The sequence below is a fragment of the Oncorhynchus masou genome, chromosome 5, assembly GCF_036934945.1.
Source record: "Oncorhynchus masou masou isolate Uvic2021 chromosome 5, UVic_Omas_1.1, whole genome shotgun sequence".
NCBI classification, from domain to species: Eukaryota; Metazoa; Chordata; class Actinopteri; order Salmoniformes; family Salmonidae; genus Oncorhynchus; species Oncorhynchus masou.
The window spans coordinates 39,433,393-39,459,048 of record NC_088216.1 but is presented as its reverse complement, the minus strand read 5'-3'; the positions used below and the strand labels follow the sequence as shown (position 1 = coordinate 39,459,048).

Here is a 25,656-nt window from a genome sequence, read left to right as displayed (position 1 = left end):
AGGCCTGTCTACATACTCTGAGTTTTAATTCTCATTCTTCCCAAATCCCATGCCCTTGTAAAAAAAAAAAAAAAAAAAAAAAAAAAAAAAAAAAAAAAAAAAAAAAAAAAAGGTACCTTGTATTTTCTTCTTAATTATTAGGCATTTTACATATAACCATCTTCATGTAGTCCTCAAATATGGATTAAACTGAAATAGGGCGACCATGCATTTATTCTCGTGAGTTCATTCACATGACATTTTCACGGTACATAGTTTATAAATCAAATCAAATGTATTTGTCACATACACATGGTTAGCAGATGTTAATGCGAGTGTAGCGAAATGCTTGTGCTTCTAGTTCCGACAATGCAGTAATAACCAACAAGTAATCTAACTAACAATTCCTAAACTACTGTCTTATACACAGTGTAAGGGGATAAAGAATATGTACATAAGGATATATGAATGAGTGATGGTACAAAGCAGCATAGGCAAGATACAGTAGATGGTATCGAGTACAGTATATACATATGAGATGAGTATGTAAACAAAGTGGCATAGTTAAAGTGGCTAGTGATACATGTATTACATAAGGATACATCGACAGTCAAGAGAAAAAATATTTTCTTTCACCGCAATTGTGCAAAAATAAATCCAAACAGTATAGGCATATGATTAGTCGTATGATAATGTGCGTTGTGATTCGTCAATTTAAATGAAACTTTGAAGGAAAGCCAGGCTATGCATTTTTGTTAGCCTTCAGCAGTTCATTGAACGAACATTCGAATGCGTCAATGTGTTGTAGTAGGTAGTTTAGTTGACAGGTATTTCGCTATAGGCTATTCTTATCCTCTGGCATTTGGCTTTGAAAATGCGACAATTTCAGGATATATATTTGAATCTATCTACCCTACACACGTTTACGATAGTCTAAACAATACATGTGATGTTAATATGGGACGGGGTTAAATTAGTCCAGTGGTTTAGGCTCAAAGAATCCCCACAATAAATTGTATAAGAAAATTGAGCTGTAGTTGATCGAAAAGGAAAGAAACGAAAATGAATGGGCCTCAGCCTATATTGACAGCTCCTCACATGGTTTATAAAATGATTTATTCGATGAAGATACACTTTCATAAGTAAGATTTTACTCTGCAATGTGTAGATTCAACAGCAATACAATTTCAGAGAGATGTAGAAAAGTCTAACCGCGTCAGAGTAGTTTACAACTGGAATTTGCATAGGCCTTCACTCAGGTGTATTACCATGTAGGGCGCATGCGCATTCCAAGAAAACCAGGTGAAATCAGCAATTTCGACCACTTGCGAATTCACTCATTCGTCGCCACATCACTGGAATTATACCGCGTTCCTTACAGATGTCTTTACTGGAGAGGCTAGACTGGCGGGTAAGCGAATGCATGTTTTGCTTTATTGTGTTATTTAAAAACATTAATGGGTTATTCATTTTCTATCTTTCGACCTAAGTCAGCTCATTAATTTTAGGTTATAGTGTTTTAGGACCTTTGAAATAGGCTACTCCGCGGTATTTGATAGTGGCTGCTAAATATGCTATTTGAATTCATTATTAAAGACCATAATTATGATCATATCAATCAATCAAATGTATTTATAAAGCCCTTTTTACACCAGCCGATGTCACAACGTGATAATAGACCATATAACGTTGATCCATTGAAATAAGGTGGTCCTCGAGTGCTCACGATTTAGGAATTTGAAATCCTGCAGAAGATACATAGTTTAGGCCTGAATTTGCCATACACCTGGTCACTATACACATAACTTGTGTGACTTAAAAATACGTGACCAACGGCGACTAAGATTCATAGTTCATATTGGCAACTGGTTTTCTGATAACTTGGCTTGTGCTATTCATTTCAAGAACATTATGTATTCTGGTTTTCACAGTACTCAGTAGACCAAATCTGCTCCATATAATAACATCTACTATTATAGACTACACTAGATAAATGGTTCAATAATAAAATACTATAAAAACAAATTTCAGTTAGGCTACTTAGAGAATGCGCATGTGCTTCAAAATAAAATAATTTGTCTCTGAATTTCTTAGTTGCACATAGGCTATATAGCCTACACGAGCTAGCTTCTTCGTGTGACAGATAATATTAGCATAATTCAACTCTTTATTTTTCTATTTCGAAAGCGCATTTCATTTTCACGTTAAACCACTTGGCCCATGTGACACCTAACGTATTACTAATTGCTTTAATGGATAACGATTTACTTTACAAGTGTCTATTCTATCAATAGTCCTTGTTTAAACGAATTGGTCTTGACATGATAGTAATTGAATTTAAACAAAAACAACAAAAAAACTGTTCACAACGCAACGGCAAGGCTCCTCTTGCGTGTCTAACCTCGTTTACTCTGTACAACGGCGATGTAAAGATGCCTTCATTAATTAGTGAGTATTAATTTCTGGTTTATATCACATCACGCACAGAAGAACCACACGCAGCTTACAGCCACCGCATCGTTCATGGATGAGTTGATCTTCGTTACCCAATTTTAATTGTTTCCCAGAGACGATGATCACATGCGCGCAACAGGCAAAGAATCGCATTCCCCAAACCTTGATGATACATTTAGACACCTGTATTGTTCTCCCATGCATATAAATGATTATCAGACAGAAAATTATTCACACCATTAAGTTACTGCTGTAGCCTATCTCTAGGACTCATTATATTTCACAATAATATTGGAAACTTAACAATTAAAAGAAAATCCCAAGCATAAGTGTAGGCCTATTGTGTTTAAAACACAAACATCATTTTGCTTGAAGTAATGCATATCAACACATCAAAGGGAACCTTTATTTTGGATATTGCAGTGCTCCACCATAAATGTTAATTCAACTTTTTCGTTGAGATCCTTCGTGCTTAGAGGTTTCGAGAAGAAAGATGCTTTTAAGCCTTGGGTCTTTGAGGTTTGTGAAGGCACCAAACTACAACGTGAAGCTCCGTAATATAACTATGCATAAGTAAGTGTAAGTAGGTTTAAGTAAGTGTAAATTATTTAAACAATTAAGTTTAGCATGGAAATCGCAATATTTACTATGAACGCCTTGAAGCTTGATGTATTAAGCGAAATATGCTAATTCGTTTTTCAGACTGTTGGCAAGCAATGGTGGTGCGCTTTGCCAGTGAATCCAACGCCTGGTCTCATCGAATATAAAGTGAGAAAAGTAACAACATTTTGACAGCCCTGCATTGTTATTGGCGTGGATCGCATTGAAGTATACGCGCATAATGTTTTACATTGATTTTCGTATAGGCTGTTGTTTTGCAAATGTGCTCATTGCATTGATTGTCGTATTGCTTAACATGGCAAAAAATACATAGATTTTCGATTACATTCATAGGCTATAATTGTTATCACTTTTTAATAAAGCAAGTTTTCCAACTATAATATTAATACATTTAGTTATTCAGACACACTTACCAATAATAAGATAATAATAATAAAGTAGGCCTGTTATTATTATTATTTAATTAATTAAGCTACAGTAAGGTTATCGGAAGTATAGGCCTAATCCTATAATATTTGTGTCACGCGAGCAACTGCAGACGGACAGCAATATGATTGGCTCCAATAATAACCGATAACAACCAATCAGCAAACTTTTATTCTGCCATATTCAAGATGACATCATGACAAAGGCACGCCCCCTAAAAATATCTAACCTATGCAAATTTAGTACACATGCTTCCAAGCGGGTTCAGTAAGGAGAAAAGGTTTGAACATCATCACTTTGTCCGTCAGAGGGAGTCAAGTTTCTTATTCAGTGCTTCTTCCCATATTCACTGAAGAACTGCTTACTGAGTCGTTGGGATGGAAAGGGAACTTGCTTGACAACCGTTTTCACTCAGTTGCTGCTGAGACCTACGTTGATAGCCGCCCGAATCACGCTCAAACGTCAGTGCGCTTCAAGGAACCGCCGCCCTCCTCTCGAGTTGAAGAAGTTGACTCATGATTTCTAGGAAGTACAGTATTACTTCATTTCCTACCTGGATTAACTCGTAGAAAACCATCAATTTACCTGGTCAACCTTCTTGGTGTAACATTTTGCCTGTCAGAAACTATGCTGTGGAAACTAGCAGATAACGTGAAGTACGAGGACGACTGCGAGGTAAATTCTAGCTATACACATAGACAAACCGCACGGCATTAGGCCTGCGTTTCAACAAGGCTAGGATTTATGAAAAAAAAATATTTTATGAAAATGTTGTGGCCCTCATGCGCTCCATCACACCATCGCATCTGAAATTGGTAGCCAATTTTATGGATATTTTTTTGCGCGACAATAGCTTTTAGGCAGACTTGATAAAAGCTTTACAGAATGAAAAGGATTTTGATGGAACATTTTTTAAATGATAAAGCATTTGGAATAAGACAGATCGGTGGTCGGTTTAAGCTATTTTCGTTGTCACTATTTGCTTTTATGGAATTCATCTTAAATGCAAGTTCAAGTGCATTAGGGCACCCATGTTTGGTTTTCTGGTTTCTTTTAATTGTCAATATGTTTCTAAATATGCAACATTATTAGATCTCTATAGGCTAATCTCGATGGGCGTTTGACTCTATCCGCAGAATCTCCTCGACTAATGCATTGGCGACTGACGCCATGTAGTTTTGATTTCAGTATATCACTTTTAGATGAGTCTATATGGATTGTAAAGTACATTTTTTGTTGTTACACGAGTGGGATTTTAATGAAAGTGGAAAGCTTTTTGATTTATTTAGGTTTATTTCTCTGAGCTAGGCCTAAATCAGGTTATTGTAAATAATTAAAACAAAAATTAAAAAATTATTTTTATTATTGTTATTATTATTATTATTATTATTATTATAGGCCCACGTGGGTAGTAAAATAGTTCCCTCCTGTGTGTCTATTGAGAGCTGACCATGGTGACAACAATATCTCAACAGTCCACATAGATTGCATAAACTATCAGAAAGTTTTTCAGTTTAACAAAATATGCATTAATAGGCTACTTTGAATACTAAAACCACATATTGCCTATTTCTTTTCTGAAAAATAGGCTGACCTCCAGAAATTGAGTACTGCAATAAAATAAAAAATGGGCCTGATTTCGCCCACTAAATGTGAGCCTAGGAATGACTGTTTAAAACATATCACTATATAGACCATGCCTTCCTAAACGATGGTGAAAAATAAATCTCGATGTCAGGCCTAGCTGTCAACACAGTTGTTATTTCTAATTTTGTCGACGATTGTTGATTCACTATGAATTTGGTTGATTGACAAGGGGCACAACTTTTTGTAATTTATCTTAATATCATTGTCAACCTTAACAGAAGTCTCTCTGTTCCCAGGAAAGGCATGACGGGAGTAGCAATGGGAACCCCCGGTTACCTCACCTCCCCGCAGTGAGCCAGCACCTTTACAGCCCGTCGCCGTCTCTCTCCCACTCGGCCAACTCAGACTTCCAACCCCCGTATTTTCCACCTCCCTACCAGCCTATATCATACCCCCAGTCCAGTGACCCCTACTCGCACCTCGGCGACCCTTTCAACATCAACTCCATACACCAGTCGTCGAACCAGCAACAATCATGGCCGGGGAGACAGGGTCAAGAAGGACCCCATTCGCGAAGCGGACTCGCTAGTCAGATTCTGGGCCTGGAAGGCGGCTCGTCCGCCTTGAGGAGAGAAGGTTTCCGACGGCCGGAACTGCTACCGCCTCACGCTCATAGCATTGAGTCATCCGTCATTGGTGATAATATAGGACTGCACGAAATGGGCCATGGCCTGGATGATGTTCAAGTGAGTGATTTCATTGTGATTTTGTTGCTGACTTTAAATTGAAAGAAGCATGACATCTAAAACAATAAAAACATATAGGCATGCAACAAAGGCATGGTTTTTATTATGGTGTCATGTAATGGATGGAATGGAAATGGCATATTTCATAATGAACTTCCATGTAAGAATGACCATAACATCACTTATATTAAACTTGGTTTTTTTTCAGCATGTAGATGATCACAGTATTATAATGGCAGATCAGACGGTCATCAAAAAAGGTGAGTTTATTTTACTTTCCACATAGCTACTTTACTACTGTATATTAACTCATTTGTTAAACTCATTGATAAAATGGTGAAAATGCTTTTACCACTTCAAGACAATACACTTACTGGTTTGTGAGATAGACATGCTTGGTGTATAAGGCACTGCGTGTGCAGTCCGGCATTTGTGTTTAACAGGTAATAAGGATGCAATAGAGAAACATTGAGTGCTATTTCCATGAACTCCATCCCTGAAATTGCTTGTTACTAAGTACATACCTGGAAAAATCTTCAACAAATATTGTGCAATTATTTGTACAGTGATGTCTTTGCATTTGATTATAAAAAATCGGAATGGGAAAGGCTTTTCGCTGTACTTGTTCGTACATACATTGATAATCCCCCGTAGTCACGAGGTGCACTTAACTAAGCCTAGTTTGATCCTCTATGTGTTCTCGTGCTGAGGTCGTTTGAATAGAGCACCGGAAAAATAACCTTTTCAAAATAGCAGGCTATAGCTGACAAGATGTAACTGTGAGGACATTGTGCAATCCTTGAAATCCTGTATTGACTGGGGAGAGAGGGAGAGAGAGAAAGAGAGGGAGGGAGGGGGAGAGAGGAAGAGAGGGAGGGAGGGGGAGAGAGGGGGAGAAAGAAAGAGAGGGAGGGAGGGGGAGAGAGGAAGAGAGGGAGGGAGGGGGAGAAAGAAAGAGAGGGAGAGAGAGAAAGAGAGGGAGGGAGGGAGGGGGAGAGAGAAAGAGAGGGAGAGAGGGGGAGAGAGAAAGAGGGAGGGAGGGGGAGAGAGAAAGAGAAGGAAGGAGAGAGGGGGACAGAGGGGGAGAGAGAAAGAGAGGGAGGGAGAGAGGGGGACAGAGGGGGAGAGAGAAAGAGAGAGGGAGGGAGGGAGAGAGGGGGAGAGAGAAAGAGAGAGAAAGAGAGGGAGGGAGAGAGGGGGAGAGAGAAAGAGAGGGAGGGAGAGAGGGGGAGAGAGAAAGAGAGAGAAAGAGAGGGAGGGAGAGAGGGGGAGAGAGAAAGAGAGGGAGGGAGAGAGGGGGAGAGAGAAAGAGAGGGAGGGAGGGGGGAGAGAGGAAGAGAGGGAGGGAGGGGGAGAAAGAAAGAGAGGGAGAGAGAGAAAGAGAGGGAGGGAGGGAGGGGGAGAGAGAAAGAGAGGGAGAGAGGGGGAGAGAGAAAGAGGGAGGGAGGGGGAGAGAGAAAGAGAAGGAAGGAGAGAGGGGGACAGAGGGGGGGGGAGAGAGAAAGAGAGGGAGGGAGAGAGGGGGACAGAGGGGGAGAGAGAAAGAGAGGGAGGGAGAGAGGGGGAGAGAGAAAGAGAGAGAAAGAGAGGGAGGGAGAGAGGGGGAGAGAGAAAGAGAGGGAGGGAGAGAGGGGGAGAGAGAAAGAGAGAGAAAGAGAGGGAGGGAGAGAGGGGGAGAGAGAAAGAGAGGGAGGGAGAGAGGGGGAGAGAGAAAGAGAGGGAGGGAGGGTGGGTCTTTAGATGCCTACGCCAGTGCATTGGACTCCTTTTGAATTCCAGTTAAAAGCCGCCCAATGGATTGCTCTTCTCGAGACTCGCTGGCTGACTTTCTGCGAAACCAGCTTTCGCTGGGGTGTGGTGTCCTACTTGCAATTCAGTCATTTGTTGGGGCATGAAATGTTTTGAATGAGGAGGATTCAGAGTGTCATCTATTGCACCTTCCTTCAACAGTCTTTCACTCAGAAGAATGCCATGTTGTGCATTGATTTGAAATCCTGCACCACTTTTGTAACTCAATGAATTCATAGATGTATGTCGATATTGAACGGATCATACGAGTAGTAAATGTATTATAGTTTTTTTTTCAAACAACATTACTGTAGATATATAGGATCAAGAACTGTAATGATAGATAACATTGTTGTGGTATGGTGGGTGGCTACAGTTAGTAGTGTGAATGACATGTCCTTAGCAACATTGGCAAGAATGGTAAAGAGTAGTTGATGTTGTCTTTTCTGTAGTAAAGCCTACGTGTATAATGCTAAACTGCTTGCTCCACAGGATGAAGCATGTGAACAAATGTATAGTTAATATGATATAAAATAGCCTAATGTGCATGCTCAAGTATTTATTTATGTTTTTAGACAAAGGATTTTGATTTCCATTTAGGCAGTAGAAAGCTTGAATATGATATTTAACCCAGCTATAACCGTTTGTTTTAAAGCTACCTAAATGCTCCTAATGCCTCATTTTGCATACATATGTATTTTTCTCAGTTGCAGGCATTTTGGATTTGAGACACACATTACATTGGTGGACATTGTTGATTTTCAGATTTGAATCAATACGATAATCTGATCAAGCATACAGTATTAAGGAGGTAACAAGTTGTATGATAAAAAAAATTAGTTGTCATTAAAATGTGCAATGGCTCACTTTATTGGCCTTACACTCAAGGGTAGACTGTAGGTAGCCTACAGCCTACTACTGTACATTATTGTAAACAGTGAAATCAAAACTTCCCTCTTAGCTGTTTATCCAATAGATGAGCTCTAAATCATAATTTTGCCCCCCTTTTGTGATTCTTCTCTCAGTACTAGGACTACGAGGGGGCAGGAACTTTGATCGCTTACAGAGGACTTATTATGAGGGGGGCATTCTTGCTGGTGAGGACGAAGGTATATGTAGTGTACTTTGTATGTTTGTCTGGGTGTGACTTGTTTAGTTTGACCCTTGAACCTTTGACCCAAAATGGCCACCCAGTTTGCCAGTTGGACAAGTCTTTAGATTAGGTTATTTTTAGCCACTCAATTAGAAGTAGCTACAGACCCTTAAACGTTTAATCCAAAATGGCCGTCTAATATAGGCCCTGTTTCTGTATATAATTCTTCAGATAGGCAAGGCAGGGAGAAGGGATTAATTGGGAAGATTTCAATTGCATACTCCGCACCTTCTCTCTCCTTGTCTCCTTCTCAAAACCCATTGGAGGAGAAGGTCAGAGGGGAGGATACTCTGGCTTTCTCATCCAATGGGGTTTGAGAAGGAGACAAGGAGAGAGGAGGTGAGGAGTATGTAATTGCAATCTTCCCTCTGTGAAGAAGTATGGAGTAGTTGTGGATGTCATGTCAGTGGGTGGTAGGAATGAGGGGCCTTTTAGCTGTGACACCGCAGGAATTATCGTTATCTAGTTAATGGCTACTTAGGGTCTACGTTTTGGCTTCCACAAAGTAAACTTGTTTGTTGTTTACGTGTAACAGTTCAGTCACCCTGATTTTTACAAATCATTATGATGGTGTTGAATTTCATAGTTTATTATAAGGAAAAACATGTTAAAGTTGGAATCCAAGCTGCAGTGTTTGGAGGTTACAAACAGTGTGGATAAGATGTACAACTGTCGGCAGACGCAGCCAGTCTTGATGACTCAACCTGAATTTCTCAAAGAAACAGTCTCTTCTCCCAGAACATTTTTACAATGTAGCACAAACTCCAGAAAGTCCAATAATGTTGTCTAGTGTCCGTCTGTCCTCGCTGCAAAGCAAAATTCCCAATGGGACAATACAGATACATTTACCTTGATACTCCAACTTTTACTCTTACTTTTACTAATCCTACTCTCATTATCATTTCTCTTCACATCTATATTAACCTACAGTCATACTAACCACTCCTCTCTCTCCACCCCTTCCCCAGGCCCCATGTCTCTCCCCAAGAGCAACTCACTGGGTCTGCCCTTCCAGAAGGAGTCCCTGCTAGGCATGGTGTCCAACCCCACCGAGGTGTTCTGCTCAGTGCCCGGACGCCTCTCGCTTCTCAGCTCCACCTCCAAGTACAAGGTGACTGTGGCTGAGGTGCAGCGGCGTCTGTCCCCTCCCGAATGCCTCAATGCCTCCCTGCTGGGGGGAGTCCTGCGCAGGTCAGTATTCGCACAACGTCAATCCATTGTGAGATGGTTCTGAGACATTATATAAGGGGTGTTAAACATGTATTGCAAAGCATTATAACATCATCATAATACGCTATAAGTTTTTAGTTTTAGCCTGAAGGGTTAAATAAACAAATGCATTATAACTGCATCATAATGCATTATACCGGCAGGTGTTGCCGTTTTTTATTGATTTATTGGGTGTAATTGTGAACAATGGCCAATATCTAGTCCGTTAAAATATGGTTCACAGCAGCTCAAAGGATCAGTGATTGTTGTACAGCTGATGTGATGTAGTTAGGAGATCACAGAGAGATGTGCATACAATACGTTTCTCAGTTTACTCTGATGTTGCTCCTGTTTTACAGCTATTGTTAGTGAGCCACTTCCGGTTGCTGGATACTAAACGAGTAAAAGATTGTCGGCCTATGTTTAGTTGTACACTCTTAGCAAAGAAGTTGCTATCTCGAACCTAAAAGGGTTTTTCGGCTGCCCCCATTGGAGAAGCCTTTGAAGAACCTTTGTTGGTTCCAGGTAGAACCCTTTTGGTTTCAAGTAGAACTGTTTTGGTTCTACCTGGAACCTAAAATGGTTTTACCTAGAACCAAAAAGGGTCAGCCAATGGGGACAGCCGAAGAACCCTTTTGGAACCTTTTTATATATGAGTGTAGGTCTATACTGTCAAAAGTTCATACCTGGTTCATGGACAGACATTCATTTAGGAAAGTTTAGTGGTTCTCTAAAAGCAGATGAGTCGCTGTTCGTCTTCATTGTTTGTGTGGAAGCAACGTGACTACCTTTGTACGTGCTCTGCAATTCCGGGTACTTCGCTTTGGGGATATGTTACATCAGAGTAGTTAGCACCAGTATGATAGATAGAGTGTGTTTGTGTGTTGGTGTGTTTGTCTATGAGTTCAGGGGGTGGGGCTATAGGGCTGTTTTAATTGCTGCTGAGCGGTTGACCTTGTGCCCCATATATCAGCAGGCAGTCTTTTGAGGGACCAGGGTTTCGCTCCTGCCTATTTTTGCTGGGAATGCAAGTTTTTTTTTTTACTTCCACGTGACCCTGCCAGTGCCACACACACACACACACACACACACACACACACACACACACACACACACACACACACACACACACACACACACACACACACACACACACACACACACACACACACACACACACACACACACACACACACACACATAGTTAACTAGGTCATGAAGCGATAGGCGAGGGTGTGGAGGGAGCTGGGCAGTCACACACACGCCTCCCCAAAGACACTGTCTCTCTCACCCGTCACGGAGGGAGCGAAGCCTGCCACTCAGTCATGCGGAAAACTGAATTGGCTACAGCGAGTGGGGAATTTTAGTGTGTGAGTTTGTGTGTGTGATTTCCCTTCTATGTTCTTAGGGCGGGAGAAACATAATTTGACTGGAATATTTCCGAATCCAAACAGTGTAGTTATTCCCTCCGCAAGGCAATCAAACCATCGAAATGTCTGTATAAGGACAAAGGGGAGTCACAATTCAATGGCTCAGACACGAAACGTATGTGGCAGAGTCTACAGACCAATCACGGACTACAAAAGGAAAACCAGCCACGTCACGGACACCGACATCTTGCTTCCAGACAAACTAAACACTTTTTCCCACTGAGGATAATACAGTGCCACCGACGCGGCCCGCTACCAAGGACTGTGGGCTCTCCTTCTCTGTGGCCAATGTGAGTGAGACATTTAAACATGTTTTACCCTCGTAAGGCTGCCGGCCTAGACGGCATCACTAGCCGCGTCCTTAGAACATGTGCAGACCAGCTGGCTGGTGTGTTTACGGACATATTCAATGTCTCCCTATCCCAGTCTGCTGTCCCCACATGCTTCAAGATGGCCACCAATGTTCCTCTACCCAAGAAGGCAAAGGTAACTAAATAACTATCGACCCTTAGCACTCACTTATGTTGTCATGAATTTCTTTGAGAGACTAGTCAAGGATCATATCACCTCCACCTTACATGTCACCCTATACCCACTTCAATTTGCTTACCATCCCAATGGATCCACAGACGATGCAATCGCCATCATACTACACACAGCCCTGTCCCTATGTTGAATGCTGTTCATTGACTACAGCTCAGCATTCAACACCACAGTACCCTCCAAGCTCATCATTAAGCTTGAGGCCCTGGGTCTCAACCCCACCCTGTGCAATTGGGTCCTGGACTTCCTGACGGGCCGCCCCCAGGTGGTGAAGGTAGGAAATAACATCTCCACTTCGCTGATCCTCAACACTGGGGCCTCACAATGGCGCGTGCTCAGCCCCCTCCTGGACTCCCTGTTCACTCATGACTGCGTGGCCATGCACGCCTCCAACTCAATCATCAAGTTTGCAGACAACACAACAGTAGTAGGCTTGATTACCAACAACTACGAGACAGCCTTCAGGGAGGAGGTGAGGGCACTCAGTGTGGTGTCAGAAAAACAACCTCTCACTCAATGTCAACAAAACAAAGGAGATGATCGTGGACTTCAGGAAACAGCAGAGGGAGCACCCCCCTATCCACATCGACGGGACAGCAGTGGAGAAGGTGGAAAGTTTTAAGTTCCTCGGCGTACACATCACGGACAAACTGAAATTGTCCAACCACACAGACAGTGTGGTGAAGAAGGCGGAACAGGGCCTCAGGAGGCTGAAGAAATTTGGCTTGTCACCTAAAACCCTCACAAACTTTTACAGATGCACTATTGAGAGCATCCTGTCAGGCTGTATCACCGCCTGGTATTGAAACTGCAGAGGGTGGTGCGGTCTGCACATCGCATCACTAACTACCTGTCCTCCAGGACACCTACAGCACCCGATGTCACAGGAAGGCCAAAAAGATCATCAAGGACATCAACCACCCGACACTGCCTGTTCACCCCGCTACCATCCAGAAAGCGAGGTCGGTACAGGTGCATCAAAGCTGGGACCGAGAGACTGAAAAACAGCTTCTATCTCAAGGCCATCCGACTGTTAAACAGCCATCACTAACACACTGCCTACATACATACTTGAAGTCATTGGCCACTTTTAATAAATGGATCACTAGTCACTTTAATAATGCCACTTTAATAATGTTTACATATCTTGCATCACTCATCTCATATGTATATACTGTATTTGATACCTATAAAAATCTATTGCATCTTGCCTATGCCACTCTGTCATTGCTCATCCATGTATTTATATGTTTAAATTCTTACTCCATTCCTTTACTTAGATTTGTGTGTTAGGTAGTTGTTGTGAAGTTGCATTTCACAACACTCGCAATAACATCTGCTAACCATGTGTATGTGACCAATAACATCTGATTTGTGTCCTAGTGGGGGGGGGGGGGGGTTAGGATGTCACTTTATCATATGATTTATTTGTTTTCAAAAGTGAATGATGAGGTCTCCTTCAGGGATGGGGGAGACTTTTGCTGCTAGGTTTTCTCAAAGCGGTAGGAAATCTGAACAACATCACTTATTGATGCTTACTTTTCGATTTGAAGAAAAAACATTTAATCACAAATAGCCTATAGAATGGAATATGCTATATTCTTCAGTTGGAGGGACTGTATGACCATTATGAATTCAGACATTTCTTCACTTTAAATGACCCCAATGTGACCTTGTTCACATGAAAGCAGACATTTGTCAAGTAACGATGATGACACTAACTGTATTTGTCCTTATTTTTCCAACAGAGCCAAGTCTAAAAATGGTGGCCGGTCATTGAGAGAGAAGTTGGACAAGATTGGGCTCAACCTGCCTGCTGGAAGGAGGAAGGCTGCTAATGTCACCCTGCTAACTGCACTGGTAGAAGGTATGCTGCCCTCTTCGTATTTAAAACTGTGGTCAATGAGCCAAAAACATATATGACATCATAGAAATACAATGCATAGAACTCGTCTCCATCTTTACTCCTTGAACAAGTTGGCTCGTCCAAAATGGAGAGCCAATTGAATTAATTGTTGCACATATACAGAGATGTGATAAACAACATATCATTTGGATGTCTTTGTAGTCATCCCATCAGAGATGGTCATTTTGTTTACACCACTTCCACTGGTGTTGTACCATCTATTCATTATATTTATATGGTTAACCAAAACTCTGCGATTCCGTTACTGTGACATGATTACCTAAATGATTATAATATTGGCTGTATAAAAGTTACTGGAACTTGGCTTCAATAGTAGCTGTGGCTGGTCTTTGTCTTGTAATTTCCTCATTTTTTGTCAAAATGGCAGTGACTTAGCTGATGTTTGATTTTGTCTTTCACTACATTTAACTGCCTTTTGAAAATCAAGGAAGCTTTGACATTATCCACCTGGACTGTCTTGGTGACATTTTGAGGTTACCAAGCAGCTGGCCAAGACCAGTAGAGTAAGAGAATAGCCCTGAAACACAACTTCACAGAGTCCAACCCTTTCTATTACATCTGTGGCATTATCTAATACAGCACATGTGACCAAAGGACAAAGGAACATGTAGCGTGTAACCTTCCTGTCTTTCAACTCACACAAACTCTTGAAAGATGTAAAATACCCATCTCCTCAAATAATTTTCAGGGCCAAGTATTTCATGAAGGTTTTTCTTGTTTAGATCATTGTTTTTAGGCTGGATAGTCACCTCTGTCTACCTTTTCATTAAATTCCGTCTTTGATGCTTTCGTCAGTCTTACCTCGGCTAGACAATGTCTAAGCAATGACGCATAGCTGTGTGCCTAGCCGCCCGAAGCCACATGTAATTTCATTTTTTTCCCCCATATAAACTCTACTCACTATAAATGGAGTGACAGTTCGGTGCAGGAGAATGACTCGGGGCCAGTGTTATTTAGAGACCTTCAAAGTCTGAATTAAGGCTTGTTATAACGTGTTTGACTTGCCAGGGGGGTTAACTGACCTTAAAGCCTAATGTTTCTGAATAGCTACATTCCCCAAGTGATCTGTGTGTCTATCAATAAGTGCCTCTGTTTGGTGCTACAGGCCGTCCGGGTGCAGTTAGCCACATAAGCCCATTAAAGACCATGCAGGAAGTCACCCCTGAAGATGGTATATATTCAACTCAGTGGCACAGCTTCCCCCGAGCCAAGAGACTGAGCGCAACTGATTTTTTTTAACGTTGCACCACTTCAATGTTCCCATTTCTACATATACTGCCCCTGTGGGATGTGGGATGTCAGCAAGACCACATTCGCACTTGTCTCTTAGATAAGTTTTTTTGTATTTTGTGTGTGTGTTTGTTTGTGTGTTTTATGTGTGTGCAACACTTGTGCGTTTGTCTTTATAGGTGAAGCCCTTCACTTGGCAAGGGATTTTGGCTACGTATGTGAGGCAGAGTTTCCGGCAAAGGCCATCGCTGATTACCTGGGTCGACCACATGTGGAACGCAATGAGGTCAACTCTCGCAAGAACATGCTCCTTGCTGCCAAGTGAGTCTCCCTCTCTCTCTCTCTCTCTGCTCTCTCTCTCTCTCCTCCAAATTAAGGGATGTACCCTGCGGGTTTTGAACGTATGTGACATTTTCAAGCTGCTCTTGATTTAAAAAACATCTTGATGTCTTTACTACTTTTAAGACCTCCCAATGCCATAGTGTGTACATGAAACAGTGTACATATATAAGTGAATCATTGTCACCCAGACATAAATCCAATAGTCCATGTCTGGGTCATGTACATTCCATTTCCTTTATCTAATTTCTGTCATCTTTAAAAAAAAAATTAAAAAAATGTGTGTTTGCGTGTGTGTGTTGGCCATATATTTTTCCACTGTAGAGTTAGCTCCAAGTACATTTGCAGAGTTAGCTCCAAGTACATTTGCAGAGTTAGCTCCAAGTACATTTTTTCAGCCATTCCTGAACCTGTGACCAAAAAAAAGCTACACATGAGCAGTACCAAAAAAAGTCTCTCTCTTTGCAGCAAAATCTGCAGTGCTAGGATTGTTGTATCCCCCATACATATAACTTTCTATTGGTTGCAAGAATTTTGTATAATAATTTAATTTGGAAACAAAGTTTTGAATCCAACGTCGTTTTGGATTCAACGTTGTTTTGTGTATCAGTTCATAGACCATGTGCCATGGAAAATCTCCTCCCAATTATTTTGCAAACTGTAAGGGGCAGCTGTACATTTTTTGGTCCTTAAATGAAACTGGTATACTTTTTTATTTATCACAATTTTCTTTAGACAATTTTGGTCTTTAAAGCAGAGCTGACACACAAGTTCCTCACCTTATACCTATATAAATCCAATAGTCTATGTCTTGGTCATGTACATTTCTTTACCTTAATCTAATTTCTGTAATCATTTTCTTTTTAAAAGGCAAATCTGTAAGGAGTTCACCGACCTGCTGACTCAGGACCGCTCGCCTCTGGGGAACTCGCGGCCGGCACCCATCCTCGATCAGGGAATCCAGAGCTGCCTGACCCACTTCAGCCTCATAACCCACGGATTCGGCTCGCCCGCCATCTGTGCCGCCATGACCTCCCTCCAGAACTACCTAAACGAGGCCCTCAAACAGGTGGACAAAATGTACCTGAGCTCTGGCAGCGACACGCAGGGCTCCTCCGACAACGGTAGCAAATCCTCCGACAAAATGGAGAAGCACAGGAAATGAGGAAATGCTCTTACATTGGACTGTATAGCCCCCCCCCTTTCCCCTTTGGACTATATTGAAGTCCTATTTAGTAGAAAAATTGTCGATATGATTCCAATTCTAGATCATTTGTGTTTTCACACAGTTGAATTTACGATTTCCTGTGCTTATGGCCTGTGCTCTTTTACGAGTAGAGTTTTTCAAAAGACTTGTCACTGCTTTTGCGTTGTTACTACCATTGGCTGGTTTCAATGCGAGATCAACCTACCTTGGTGCCTACTGTAATAGTAGGTGCATAAGCTGCTTACAGCCAAAGGGCCTAGACGCTGTTGACACGGGGAAAGGAACAGAAAACAGACTTTGTTGTTTCCCTATAGGACATAATTTCAAGATGGGTCATTGTGGTTGTAAATTCTTTTCAGCTATTTTCCTTCCTCTTCTGTCTGGAGACAAATCCTCTGATTTCCTCTGTCTCTTCCGCGGTGCTCAGTTCCCATTGGACTTACCAAAGGACATTGTTTTACAGGAGATAAGAAAATCCACTTTATTCTTGTTTTCTTTGATGCTCAAATTTTCATAACGACTTCAATGGGTACGGTGTTATTGTGCTTTTTTCATGGGAGCTTCTTTCGTAGGTCTGGTAAAAAAAAAGAGCCTGTTTCTTTGTTTGTCTACATTCCCCAGAAATCTTAAAGATGATTTGCAATGGCAGCCATTCAGTGTTCGATGAGGGATGGTTACTTGTGGGTTGTGACAAAAGCCACAACAATGGGGTCTTTGTTACTTGTATTCCTGTCTTTAAGTACTTATATTGGCCATTGGTTCCTTTAGTATTTTTTACAGTTTGCAATGTAAAAGGAATCAGTCCCCGACCAGATTAGATATCCCTCACCTTCAGTACAAACTATTCCATGTTGATGTTAACTGTATCCAATCATAATCAGCCATTTTCATCTAAATTGTATCTCTTTTAGCCAGAACACCAGCAAAAGTGTATGTGTTATGTTGTGTGAGTGTGTGTCTGTATGCAAAATGTATATATTTCTTTTTGAAAAATAGTGTTTTTAATTAGACAATGAACTACAAACAGAGGATTTCCCCTGTTATCTTTACCTTGAATGTAAATATTTTCTAATTTATGTTGTAATTTAATGGGATATGTAAATAATGGTATCATTATGGTGTGTGGCTTAACTTTTTATAATGTGTTAAAGTTTTATAAAATGGGTTAGTTTTTTAAAAGTAGAGGTTAGGCAGTTGGTATGATATGCTTTTTGAATATGTGTAAAGCTGTTTTAAAGTTATAGAAAAGAATATAAAACGTCAACCCTGTGTATAACAACTTTGTTGATATTCTCCCATTTGGGCAAGAGTTTTACCTTGCATAGACATTTGAAGAGATCTGAGGCAGTGGCTCCTCTCCCTCTCTTCCAACAGACACACACACACGCACACGCACACACACACACACACACACACACACACACACACACACACACACACACACACACACACACACACACACACACACACACACACACACACACACACACACACACACACACACACACAGCAGCAGCAGCAATGTCCAACAGGCAAAACATTTTCAGTTGTGTGTTTCATAAATTATGGGCAAGTCATTTGCGTGAAGATTTTCCTATTAATAAATGGTAAAAAGATGGGAACAATGGGCATCATTATGTGTAGAAACTTAGCTACACAAATAAGCAATGTTGCTTGGTGCATGAGGATGGTACAAAAAGGCATCATGTGAGAACAAAACAGTTCTAGTTTATGTTTTCACTTAGTTAACCATTTGGTGCACAACACACATACTTGTTTGTCTCCCTAAAGATTTATTTTGTATTTGTATTTTTTTGTTCCCCTTTTTACATTTATATGCCCATCTTGGGAACAGGTGTTTTTGTGTGTTGCCCAATAAAAGCTGATCTCTACTTTAGCATATAACACACTGACAAATGGACGAGAATTTTGGATGTTTCACAGTTGACAAATGTACGAGTATGTTGCATGTTTCACAGTAGGTGACGATTTTGATCTGCGAGTAAAAAACAAAAGTGCTATGGTGCTCAATGTGTTGACTCTTGAGCAAGGCCGCTTAATCATCACTTACCCATCCCCACTGAATCATATGGCAAGTCTTTGTTTACACGGATCACAGAAACTCTCACAACACAAATCCCTGCCCCCATTTTAAACTAAATGTGTCATACCATTATGCATATTAGACACTTGACTCAGATTTCAGAGTATGTCTCACTTAAGTAACACACATGTAGGAAGCCTACAACATACCTCCTATCTAGGCTATCCCATGCCTCATTGAAATGTGTTTCCACTGACCTACTTTTAGCATATCTATTTTACTACCCTGTGTCTTACAGTGTTGTTTGGAGTGTAACAAAGTGCCTAGTTGGATAAATAGAAGCTGTTTGACTCATGTCATGCCTAGCAGCCCAACAAGTAGGGGCCTCTCCCTTAGAACCTGTTTGACCTGTCAGTCTCGCTATGGCTTAGCGCTCTCTAGCAGTTGTCTGTAACTGCCTTCAGTTACATTTATACATGTTCTTCTCCAGAGGTGTTGAAAGCTGAGACAGGGGAACTGCTTCAATTGTCTTTGATGACCAATCTAGCACGGTTGCGGCAACATTTCCTTGCCTCAATGGCATTGATCACAGGTTCTTTCTTTTCTTCCCTCTCTCAAGCTAGCGTTAATCTTTGTCTACTGCCAGGCGTTGCTTTTTGTTATAAGCTTTAGCTGTGACTCGATGACCTTTCTATATAGGTCGCGGGAAGTCACATGACACGGTGGTGGACAGCTATGCAAGATTTGGATGTTCCAAGGATCCCGGATAGCGGTGTGAGTGGTTGAATTCTCAGAAAATGGTGGAAGCGGATACCGAGTTTGAAACTGATGGTGTTTGCAAAGATGAGTGAGAATGAAGCTGATGAGAATAGTGGATAGACTACAGTTGCTAAATGACCGATTAAGAGAGCTAAAATCGCAGTTAAAAGGCTGTCTAGTATGACTACTGCTCATGGCACAACTTCTTTACAGTTTTGTAGTAAATCAAATCAAACTTTATTTGTCACTTGCGCTGAATACAACAATTGCAGACTTTACTGTTAAATGCTTACTTACAAGCCCTTAACCAACAGTGCAGTTCAAGAAGAAGAAAATATTTACAAAGTAGAAAAAATAAAAAGTAATAATAAAAAGTAACACCATATGAATAACAATAACAAGGTTATAAGGCTAGAAGCTTTTGAGGAGCCTTTTGGTCCTAGACTTGGCGCCCTAGTACTGCTTGCCGTGCGGTAGCAGAGAAAACAGTCTATAACTTGGGTGACTGGAGTCTCTGACAATTGTATGGGCTTTCCTCTGACACCGCCTATTATATAGGTCCTGGATGGTAGGAAGCTTGGCCCCAGTGATGTTCTGGGCCGTTCGCACTACCCTCTGTAGCGCCTTACGGTCAGATGCCAAGCAGTTGCCATACCAGTTGGTGATGTAACCGGTCAGGATGCTCTCGATGGTGCAGCTGTAGAACTTTTTGAGGATCTGGGGAACCATGCCAAATCTATTTAGTCTCCTGAGGGGGAAAAGGTTTTGTCGTGCCCTCTTCACAAACTGTGTTGGTATTTTTGGGCAATGATAGTTTGTTGATGATGTGGACACCAAGGAACTTGAAACTCTCGACCAGCTCCACTACAGCCCCGTCGATGTTAATGGGGGCCTGTTCAGCCCTCCTTTTCCTGTAGTCCACGATCAGCTCCTTTGTCTTGCTCACATTGAGGGAGAGGTTGTTGTCCTGGCACCACACTGGCAGTTCTCTGACCTCCTCCCTATAGGCTGTCTCATCCTTGTCGGTGATCAGGCCTACCTACCACTGTTGTGTCGTCAACAAACTTAATGATGTTGTTGGAGTTGTGTTTGGCCACGCAGTCGTGGGTGAACAGGGAATACAGAGGGACTAAGTACACACCCCTGAGGCGCCCCAGTGTTAAGGATCAGCGTGGCAGACATGTCGTTGCCTACTCTTGCCACCTGGGGGTGGCCCGTCAGGAAGTGCATTTTTTGTAGGAGTGCAGTTTTAGGATAAGAAGATGTACAGTACCTGGGAGATCTGTTTGATGTTGCCAATCTGTGAGGGTGACCAGAAGTGGAATTTTGTTTATTTTTTGTGTGCCGGCAGAACAAAAGGAGCGTGTGTTGCACCTCACCAGAATCAAGGAGAAAGAGGAGACTGCTTTCAATTTCCAGAGCAGTGCACCAATCCAGGGTGTGTTTTCTGGAGTGTCTGTGGAAGTTGGGGCTGAGAAGACTAAGATGAATATTCCTGGAGTAGTTGGGGGTCGACGATTGAAGCGTATGTTTAATGGAAAGAAGATAGAGAGTACGTCTGCATTAGTATTTTTTTATGTCGCTCCCTACATTTGTCAAGATGGGATATGTGGGTTACCCTGAGAGGGCATTTGTCCCTAGGTTACTGCAGTGTTTCAACTGCAAATAATTTTGACATGTGTCAAGTGTTTGCAAAGAGGGTGACTTGAGTAATTATTTTGCTGCAGAAGATCATGATGTGGAATGTTGCAATTGTCCTGTAAGGGTGAAGTAGGCAGAGATTGCTAGGATAAGAGCTCCAGAGTGTCTCCTATGCAGAGGCAGCGAGTAAAGTTAAAGGATGTTCTAGTGGTTCTGTTGCCGTGGATACACTGCACTCCAGTGCTGTGGGTGCCGTTTGTAAGGTGCAGGATCCAGATACCCTTCTCGTGAAGAAAATACATCTTTGGGCATTTTTTGCTATGGTAATAAACTGCACGGAATCAAATAAGAACTACAGAAAGATCGATGTCATCGGATCTGCAGCTGAACACTTCTTGGGAATGAAGGATGTAACCGGTGAGGAGCTGAACAGAGCAGCAGTTCTGTCCTCTTAGGTCACCAGATCTGAGTAGGGCTCTGAGTGTATTCTGAAGGACTAAAGGATTTTGTTTTTAGTTTTGTATTTTGTTTTCAGATGTTTGAGTGGATTAAACTTGAGTTTATTTCCCTTTTCCATTTAGAATTTCCCCCTTTCTCTGCTTCACGCATCCAGTAGTGGGTGGCAATACATCGTTTCAGGTGTAGTCCTCCCTAAAACACAGCTGAAGTAGAATGACATTGTAGTCCAAAATGGAGGAGGACTGATCGTGAGACACTCACTGGCTTCAAAGAAGACAAGAATCCTAAATTGTTACCCAAGTTGTGTGTCATTCTTTTGGCATATTATCCTGTCTTGATTGAAACAAATGGGTTCAGTTAACAGCACCTTAGTGGGAATGTGTTCATGTATGCTTGACTGCATAACAAAATGTCAATGAGTCAATTCCACAGCAGCTCATCACTTATTTTATCTACTTCCTTCTTGCCCTTTCCTAACAGACACAACATAACCACCATTCAAATCTGCTCCTCATTAAGAGTAATTTGCAGTTGCTCTAATCGGTACTGAAACTCTTGACCGCTGAAACCACTTAATTGTGCAAGGTTGAAAACATGCCATGTCACATCCCCATCAACTACAGCGGTTCCTTATTTCCTCATTCAGAATCACTCATTGTCCCTTGAAAATGGGTACAAGACAAAAATCAATACAGATGAGAGGGACACGAAAAAGGGTCTAACCTGGTACTTGGAGGGGGAGGTGAGTTAAATAATGAAAACACCAAACAACAATGGGGATGGTAAACAACTAATCCGGGGGAGAAAATATGGAAGAAATTAATCTAAATTACAGATGAAGACAGGTTTTCTAAAGGGGGGGGGGGGGGTATAGACCCAGGGAAGTGGGGAAGGGGCAGGGAGGAGGGTGCACTCACTGCCTAAGTCACTCCTCTTCTCTGCTTTTTGTTCTTTTATTTTAGACTCATTCTGTGGGAATGTGGTGGCCTGTCCCTCTTCCTCTCGCCGCCCACCCAAACACCCCTCCTTCTCCTGCTCCTCACACATCCTACCAATTAGACTGCAGTGCAGGCTGCCGGGTCCACAGCCATCCCTCTATCCCACGCCTCCCCTCACAGACAACAGATGTTTAGGTTTCTCAGGGAACTAGCTCTGCTTGCTACCTCCGCTAAGAACCAAAAGATAGATTTTGTCCTCTTCTCTGAACTGCTAACTAACTGGAACTAGGGACTAGGACTCCACTTCTTATGCTAGAGGTCACCTTTATCAAGGATAAGATTTCTCCCACTTTGCTATGGCCTCCTCTTCCTCCGTCTTTCTATTTAGCACAACAGAAAAACAGATAAATTACAAGATGGCCGACACCGAATCTCTAGCCAAATGAAAAGCATCTGTTGTCTCCCTAATAAATATACCTTGTCTACCTAGCTATAGCACCGAGCAACAACAGTAATTGGAACAAGCTGTTTAGTCAACAAACAGGCCTACATGTACAGACTTGGTACTACGCAGCCCAAATGGCTGAACAAACACAGCCTTTACAGCAATGGAGTTTAAATGTCTAATCCTATTAGTATTGGACTTTGACATTTTTCCAGTAATGTCTTCATTTTCAATGGATTATAGCCCTTATGGATTATGAATGTATTATTGATTTGTCCCTTCCACTTCTCTCCCCAAGCTCTCTCTATCTGTCTCTTTCTCATTATTCATCACATGGCTGATTCCCAAGCCTATTGTGCTAATGATTGTTAGCGGACTCCTAATGCTATTGCAATATGTTAGCAATTAGCATTGGGTGGGAGGACTCTGTAGGGGAGAGGGATCGGAGTCACCCACTAGCCACCTGTTAGCCAGCCCAGCCCTGCCCAATGCATCATGGGAAGGGTTGGTGATGCCAACTGCTAATCAGTGCATGACACTCACATACTGTTAACGGAAGAATTCTGGCCAATAGAATTGCAACCATTTTCGAAAAGCTAAGATTTTAAAGCTGGAATCCTTAATGGTGAAACTGCCACATCCGTTTGCGATATTACAACATCAAAGAAGTTACTGCAAACAGCAAACATCATTTCCCCCTCTGACATCATTGCAGATACTGTTATTGCAAAAGTGGAAAATTACAGATACAATTATGGAAAACTACCCGAGGTAACAGCAAAAAAAAGTCACTTTTCTCACATAACTGAAACACAGTAAGGGATTTGGACAAAAGTTGATCTTTGCCTACTGACACACACAGCACATAGAGCATACATTAATTGTTCAGTTATAGTATAGATATTTCCAATGCAATAAAAAGTTTAAAGATGTCACACCCTGGCCATAGTTTACTTTGTATGTTTCTATGTTTTGGTTGGTCAGGGTGTGATCTGAGTGGGCATTCTATGTTGGATGTCTTGTTTGTCTATTTCTATGTCTGGCCTGATATGGTTCTCAATCAGAGGCAGGTGTTAGTCATTGTCTCTGATTGGGAACCATATTTAGGTAGCCTGGGTTTCACTGTGTGTTTTGTGGGTGATTGTTCCTTTCTCTGTGTTTTGCACCAGATAGGGCTGTTTTCGGTTTTCGCACGTTTGTTATTTTGTTAGTTTATCGTGTATAGTTTCTTTAATAAAAGAAAATGAATAACAACCACGCTGCATTTTGGTCCGCTCCTCCTTCCCACAACGAAAGCCGTGACAAAAGGTCACCAAGAGCACGTTGTGTTGAAGCAAATGTTGTAGCAGAAAGCAAACGACCATTGAAACAAAGTACATACAGCTTTCAAATGAACAACTGTTCATCATCAATCATGCCTTCAAATGAACAGCGAGACAGTGAACCTCCCTACTTCGTTTCAAAGTATGGTAATGTTTGTGACTACAGAGTGAACACATGAGATGAGAAATCTTCAGGGACGGAATGGGACCAGAAAATGGCCCAGGCATTTCGAACACACTGGCCCATTTGGGGCTCCTACACTGGTCTATTTTTTCCCCTTGAGGCCACCATTATAAAACAAATTGGGGTTATTCTGCTCATAACCCCATCATAATAACCCATTTTGCACTGCCAGAACTGCCCTATAACCAGTCCGTCTCTAGCAATCTTTAGACTGTCTAATACATCACTGACAAGTATCAACACATAGCACAAATACAGTTATGGTAACAAAGTTGTATTTCAATTAATCAATGGTACGTAAAAAATCACAAGACTGGATTGAACTTCATGAATTTATGTGCATGGTATGTGAAGGTGTCATGTTTAGGTTATACGCTGTCATACCTCTAGTTGTAGTGGGCCACTGCATCATACCCACACTTCATGGGACATTATCTTAACTGTCATCTTTTAGTCATGACTTTAAAGGGAAAACAGCCCATACTGAATATTTTTTTCTCTGTTTCAAACTTTAGCCTTGATGACACACAGTGCAGTGGTCAACCCTTGTAAGGAAGTCATCAGGATATGTACAGTTTAATATATATATATATATATATATATATATATATATATATTGGTTATAATTATGCTAATACACATGTACAGTAGATAGAATTTACTTCAACATTGTTGTGACTCTTGAAGGTCCTGAACAGTAATACCATGCAATTCATGTGATTACCACTACCAGTAATAGAGGTCTTATAATATATATTTTTTTAAACATCTGGGTGAGATATGTTGTTTGATTATTTGTGTTGGTCGTTGTTGCTATGGTATTGTTAGAAGTGTGGAAAATAGCTGTCCTTGAGGGGGAGGGATGGATAGTGTGTGTGTGTGGTGTGTGGGGGGGGGGGGGGGTGCCCATAAGCAGGCACAAGCCTTTATGGTTCAGCGAAAGGTAAAACTCATTACTCCCACAGACAGTCCCTAACCAGCTGTATTGCATGGTTAAAGCAGATGCCCCCAGGTCTTTTGACTTTCGACCAGTAAAGAAAGTAGAGCAAGGGAGAAACATGAAAACATCATACAGGGAGGGCACATACTGTCATTTTAACCAAGCAAGCAGTTCTGGGAAATTGAGGGAAGTTAATCATGATGTTGAGATATAAGCAGAAATGTATATCGGAAATGTACTGAAAGTTAGAAAGCTAGTAATAAGTCGGAAGCTTGAGATATTTAT

General features: G+C 41.5%; 1 protein-coding gene across 5 annotated transcripts; it reads left to right on the top strand.

The window, feature by feature from the left end:
* Window positions 1-1,291: 1,291 nt before the first annotated feature.
* On the top strand, window positions 1,292-17,918 carry LOC135539564 (transcription factor AP-2 gamma-like). Of its 5 annotated transcripts, none has more exons than XM_064965508.1 (8): window positions 1,292-1,390; window positions 5,364-5,813; window positions 6,022-6,073; window positions 8,627-8,710; window positions 9,723-9,945; window positions 13,685-13,803; window positions 15,273-15,414; window positions 16,303-17,918. In XM_064965508.1, exons 1-8 carry the CDS (start codon window positions 1,361-1,363, stop codon window positions 16,595-16,597), a joined length of 1,395 nt encoding a protein of 464 aa, XP_064821580.1. In that variant the 5' UTR covers window positions 1,292-1,360; the 3' UTR covers window positions 16,598-17,918. The 5 variants fall into 5 exon arrangements, with proteins under 5 accessions (XP_064821580.1, XP_064821582.1, XP_064821579.1 ...); XM_064965507.1 differs by lacking the exon at window positions 1,292-1,390 and adding an exon at window positions 3,749-4,155 and having other exon boundaries at window positions 8,627-8,698; XM_064965506.1 differs by lacking the exon at window positions 1,292-1,390 and adding an exon at window positions 3,749-4,155.
* The last annotated feature ends 7,738 nt before the right edge of the window (window positions 17,919-25,656 follow it).

Coding starts and splice junctions, on each gene's coding strand:
- LOC135539564 (XM_064965506.1), top strand. CDS start 4,108: ATGCTGTGGAAACTAGCAGATAACGTGAAGTACGAGGACGACTGCGAG. Junction 8,711..9,722: donor TCTTGCTGGTGAGGACGAAG/GTATATGTAGTG, acceptor CCCCTTCCCCAG/GCCCCATGTCTCTCCCCAAG. Junction 13,804..15,272: donor GCTAACTGCACTGGTAGAAG/GTATGCTGCCCT, acceptor TTGTCTTTATAG/GTGAAGCCCTTCACTTGGCA.